The sequence below is a fragment of the Alexandromys fortis genome, unplaced genomic scaffold (assembly GCF_014885135.2).
Source record: "Alexandromys fortis isolate MF-2015 unplaced genomic scaffold, M_Fortis_MF-2015_v1.1 scaffold_80, whole genome shotgun sequence".
In the NCBI taxonomy this organism is placed as follows: domain Eukaryota; kingdom Metazoa; phylum Chordata; class Mammalia; order Rodentia; family Cricetidae; genus Alexandromys; species Alexandromys fortis.
This window is the reverse complement of record NW_026068174.1, coordinates 8,386,757-8,392,756: the sequence shown is the minus strand read 5'-3', so window position 1 is coordinate 8,392,756 and position 6,000 is coordinate 8,386,757. Positions and strand designations below refer to the sequence as shown.

At 37.6% G+C, this 6,000-nt stretch overlaps 1 protein-coding gene across 1 annotated transcript in view; it reads right to left on the bottom strand.

The window, feature by feature from the left end:
• Pafah1b1 (platelet activating factor acetylhydrolase 1b regulatory subunit 1) overlaps positions 1-6,000 on the bottom strand; it is a 48,854-nt gene that overhangs the window by 9,608 nt on the left and 33,246 nt on the right. The window contains 3 exon segments of the mRNA XM_050128609.1: positions 705-957; positions 1,701-1,803; positions 3,685-3,853. Coding sequence (XP_049984566.1) covers positions 705-957; positions 1,701-1,803; positions 3,685-3,853 — 525 coding nt within the window.

Below are 6,000 nucleotides of genomic sequence, written 5' to 3'. Positions count from 1 at the left end.
GAACTGAACTCAGGACCTTTGGAAGAGCAGGCAATGCTCTTAACCACTGAGCCATCTCTCCAGCCCTTGTTGTGAGTTTTTATTTTTTTTTTGGTTTTTCGAGACAGGGTTTCTCTGTGGCTTTGGAGCCTGTCCTGGCACTAGCTCTGTAGACCAGGCTGGTCTCGAACTCACAGAGATCCGCCTGCCTCTGCCTGCCAAGTGCTGGGATTAAAGGCATGAGCCACCATCACCCGGCCTTTGTTCTGTTTTTGTGACAGGATCTTTGCCTTTGGCCCAAAGTGCTGAGGTTATAGGGCCACCATAACTGGCTTTAAATAATCAATCTTTAGTAGATGATCTCCAATGTCTATAATTAAATCAATGGTGAGATTTTTATGTCTATTTGTGTATATACACAATTCATGCCATGGCATGCAGATAGAGGTCAGAGGACAACTTGAGGGAACCACCCCACCTCCTACAATGTGAGTTCCAGGGATAAAACTAAGGTCACCAAACTCAGGTCGCCAGCGCCTTTAACTTACTGAGCAAACTTACTGGCTCAATTATAATTGCTTTAAAAATATAAAGACAACTGGAAAGAACAAATACTCAAAATTCAGAATTCTAGGCTACAGTCTTAGGCACATTAACAAACTTCAAACAGAGAATCAGGAAAGTTACCTAAGGCTCTGTCCTATGGCACAGTAAGAAAATCATACAAAGACATGTAAATCAGACAGTACCTCAGATCCTGTTGCTTCAGAGATGGAAGAATATGAACTTTCTGGAGCCCAGGAAATGCATTCTACCACATGTTCATGTTCTCGGAGCTCTGCCTTGCATTCCTTTGTTGCTACAACCCATACACGCACAGTCTGGTCATTGGAACAGCTGGCTATCAGAGTGCCATCTTGATTTGGCCGCACCATACGTACCCATTCTCTGTGTCCTGTAAATGTCTTCACACAGTAGCTATTAATGTAAGTAATAATATACATTGTGAATAAATAGTAATTAGGAAACTTTTCAGAAGTGATACAAAATTAGTTACAAATCAGGATAAAGAAAATAGCATTAGTTAAATTATAGCTTGTCAACAAAATAAATGCAAAATATTGGTTAATAAATAATGGGCACCAGCCAGAAGTCAAACAACACTAGCTAAAATAGGCTGACATGAAATACCACAAATTGACAAAATACAGAATTTAGGTAAACTATATAGAAGGGACAAAAATTTTCAAAACTAAAAACTTCAAGTTTAAGACATATACAAGTCTAAGATATATACAAAGGTATATCAGCATAAATCTTATTTAAATTCTAATTTAGACCCAGAGATCACTTTGGAAAAAAAGACATTAAAAACAAAACAACCAAAAAACGAAATAAATAGGAAACTGACACTGCATAGACTGGGTTTTAAGAATCATTTTTACAGTGCACACGTGTTTCTTGTAGACAGGAAGTTATTTTTTGAGATGCAGATGTATAACTCTGAATAAATTGTTAATTTGGTGCTGGGGATGAAAGCTAGGGCCTTGTGCATGTTAAGCAAGTGCTCTACAACTATGCTACATTTCCAACCTTCAACTATATATGTATGTCACAGCGATCATTCCAGGGTAAAGATGAAATTACTAAGCACTTTCAAAATAATTCTGTTTTATTTTTAGAATCTTTTTGGCTAGTGCTTTCCAACTAAATCTACTTACCCAGTTTGCACTTCCCACATTTTTATACTTTTATCCCTTGAGGCAGACACTATATGATCTCCATTAGGCATGATGGCTACTGAAGAGACATTGTGGTCATGGCCTAAAACACATAATACAGCAAAGTATTTAACAGTTAACCGTGGGATTTTACTAAGTTATTTTAAAAAACTACAGAAAGCACTTTTACACTGAGCTTTATGTATATTATACAGGATTATAAGGGAAAAAAGAGAATAGGAAAAGCAAGATTTGGTCTTCTATTTAAATAGTGTTGAAATTTATCTTTATTTGACATTGATGTTCAATAGGGGAAATAGTTCATAAAACACTGTTCACATTCCAAATTAACTACGCTTTCTGGAAAAAGCTCAAGGCATATATTTTAAGAAACTTTCCTGTTTTGTTCTTTTCTTTAATTCAGCACAAAGCCCAATTCTCCTCAGTCTTTAAATCTGGGATCAAAGGTGCCACCATGCCTAGCAAAACTCTTTTTTTAGAAACAGGATCTCAGCTGGGATGGTGGCACATGCCTTTAATCCCAGCACTCGGGAGGCAGAGGCAGGCGGATCTCTGTGAGTTCAAGACCAGCCTGGTCTACAAGAGCTAGTGCCAGGACAGGCTCCAAAGCCACAGAGAAACCTTGTCTCGAAAAAAAAAAGAAAGAAAGAAACAGGATCTCATGTATGCCATGTTGACCTCAAATTTCCTATGTAGCCAAGGAAACCTTGAACTTTTGATCCTTCTGGTTCTACTTCTTGAGTAATGAAATTATACAGTTTTACTAGCAATCAGGATCGAACTAAGGGCTTTCTGCAAACAAACTCTTTTGACAGCAGTAAGATACTGCCAACTTACAAAATTTTTAGATAACATATTTACAAAAGAATCTGCCAAGGCTCCTTCAGTAGAATTTATGAAATACATTTAAATGAGTGGAAAAAACCCACAAACTTCAATCATACACTCCATGTAATAAGCCTGTGTACTAAGTAACACCAGCTTATCTTTTTCTTTTGTTTGGATTTCTTGAGACTAGTGTACTGTGCAGCTCAGTTGGGGTTTTGTAATGAAGGCCAGCCTTAAGCTAGTGGTCCTCCCACCTTGACCTCCTGTCTACTGGAACTATGTATAGGCACCAACACACCTGGCTTGTTCTTAGCGAATTTTTTTTTTGTTTGTTTTTTTGTTTTTAGAGACAGGGTTTCTCTGTGGGTTTGGACTGGCTTGTTCTTAAGTCACTAATAATATGTTCTTACATATATCTAAACCACCATATTCTTTAAAGAAAACAGAGTCAAGGCAGGCGTCTTTAATCCCAGGACAAGGGAGGCAGACGCAGGTAGATCTCTGAATTCAAGGCAGCCCGGAATAGCCTGGGTTACACAGAGAAACCCTGCCTGGAGGTGGGGAGTATAACACAGAGCCAGATGTGGTGATGTACATCTTTGATCTGAGTACTTGAGGTAGGTAGAAACAGACAGATATTTGAGTTCAGGCCAGCCAAGGCTACAATGTGAGACTCTGTCCCCAAAACTCCAAAATGATAAAGGTTAGTATCTCCTATATATTCAGACAATTTAAGCATGACTCACTTCATCTTTATTATTCTATGACATAGATATTTTGAGATGAAATAACGTATTAACACTTAAAGGTACCACAGCTTTGGCTTCCAGCTTCCACATTGGCTGTTCTCTCGAAAAACAAAAGAACCAACAACCTCAGTAAACTAACTGTCCTTTTCTGTTGGACTAATCTGACTTGTAGTTTTTATCCAAATATACTTATAAATACAAATTAGGATTTCACATAAAACTTGAGCCCTCCTAACAATAAAATCTCTATTATCAAAGTTTATTCATCAAACTTGCCCATCAGCACAAACAACTAGGAGTTAAGTGCAGGTACCTATACACAGGTAGCAAATTATCTTTTTTCAAGTGCCCTGCCAAAAATTAAAGCACCGTCCTCTACTCCTTACCATGCATGGTTTTAATGCATTCAAAGCCCTGAAAATCCCATAGTTTAATTGTCATGTCTGCAGAACAGGAAGCCAGAAGCTTGCCACTGTGGTCAAAGGAAATGTCCTGTACAGAGTCTGTGTGCCCCTTGAGAGTTCGTTCAAAATCTCCAGTCTCATAGTCCCACACCTGTCAAGTAAAGAGAAAAATGGTCAACACCAACCCATCATGTCCTCATTTTATATTTACACCCAGCAGCTTAGTCTGGCACCTTACTGGCTAATTAACAAATAACAAACAATAATCTGTTGGAAATATCAAATCTTCAAGTACAAACTGGCCTTTCTCAATAGAGAAAATTGAGCTCCAATTATCCAAGTAGACCTTCAGTGTCACATCTGTTAGGAATCCACCACCTAATTATGCTAATGAGAAGGTACAGAGAGTCAAAGCACACTCACTAGTCTGAGAGTAAGTAGAAATAAGTAAGGGAATCCAATTACAGAAAAGATGTGTTGGGACAATGATAGGCATTTGTATGTAGAACAGTGAACTAATTTAAGTTCTCAATTCAACCAGAGCAGTAGAGTGTAGGTAGATATTTAAGGAACTAAGAAAAATTTATAAAATACACAAACTACTGCTCAATCAAATTTTTTTCTTTTTTCTTTTTTAAAATATTTATTATGTATACAATATTCTGTCTGTGTGTATCTCCAGGGCACCAGACCTCACTACAGATGGTTGTGAGCCACCATGTGGTTGCTGGGAATTGAACTCAGGACCTTTGGAAGGGCAGGCTACGCTCTTAACCACTGAGCCATCCCTCCAGCCCCCTGCTCAATCAAATGTTAATGATTAACAAAAACATTTCATGTGGAAAAGTCTCATTCTGAAAGGACATTTTTTCTAAAACAGAAATTGAGTTACCAAGAATCAATATTACAAAGAGGTACCACTCAATAACATACTAAATTTTTGTTCTGGTGGTCAAATTGTAGTTTGATTGAAATCAATTTTGTTTTGTTTTTCAATAGAGTTTTTCTGTGTAGCCCTGTAAACCAGGCTGGCCTCAAACTCACAAATTTCCACCCACCCCTGCCTCCCAAGTACTGAATTAAAGGTGTGTGCACTACCACCGGACAGCCTCAGTTTTTAAATTTTAAAGATTTTTTTTTTAAAAAATCTGTCTGTTTTTTAAGTCCTGGCTGTTCTCGAACTCATTTTTTTCTTTTCTTTTGGTTCTTCCAGACAGGGTTTCTCAGTAGCTTTGGAGTCAATCCTGAAACTCGCTATAAATATAAATATTCAAAAAAAAAAACACTACTACCAATGATGTGGTTTTTCCTTCTGACTTTTTTTTTAATATTTATTTATTAATTATGTATACAATATTCTGTCTGTGTATATGCCTGCAGGCCAGAAGAGGGCACCAGACCTCATTTCAGATGGTTGTGAGCCACCATGTGGTTGCTGGGAATTGAACTCAGGACCTTTGGAAGAGCAGGCAATGCTCCTAACCGCTGAGCCATCTCTCCAGCCCCTGACTTTTTTATTTAAAGCACAGAGACTATGACTATTACAGCAGTCTCCCCTTATTCATGAGTGACACATTTCGAAGACTACAGGTGAACCTAAAAGCTACAGGTAGCATCAAAATGTATATATATTATATTTTTACTATACAGATGTACTTATGAATTTATATTAAAGTGGGTTTTTTTTTTTGGTTTGTTTTTTGAGACAGGGTTTCTCTGTTGTAGCTTTGGAGCCTGCCCTGGTACTCCTGTGGATCAGGCTGGCATCGAACTCACAGAGATCCACCTGCCTCTGCCTCCTAAGTGCTGGGATTAAAGGCATGCACTACCACTGCCTGGTTATAAGTAACATTTTAATATCAATAACCAGTTGAAAAATAATTATAATAATACAATGTAATATGTAAATGTGCTCTCTCTCACAAAATATCCTACTATACTGATATTTTAGACTGCAGTTACCCCAGGTAATAAAACTTTTGAAAAGCAAATAAAAGGAGGACTTAGTGATTTTATTATCACATCTGTTTCTTTTTTTGAAGATTTATTTCTCTACTATGTACACAATATTCTGTATCCATGTATGCCTACAGTCCAGAAGACAACAAATCTCATTACAGATGGTTATGAGCAATCATATGGTTGCTGGGAATTGAACTCAGGACCTCTGGAAGAGCAGGCAGTGCTTTTAACCACTGAGTCATTTCCCCGGCACCACAGAGATAAAGTGAGAGCTCCCTGTGTGAAATCTTTTTTTTCCTTTTCTTTTTGTTGTTTGTTTGTTTGTTTGTTTATTTA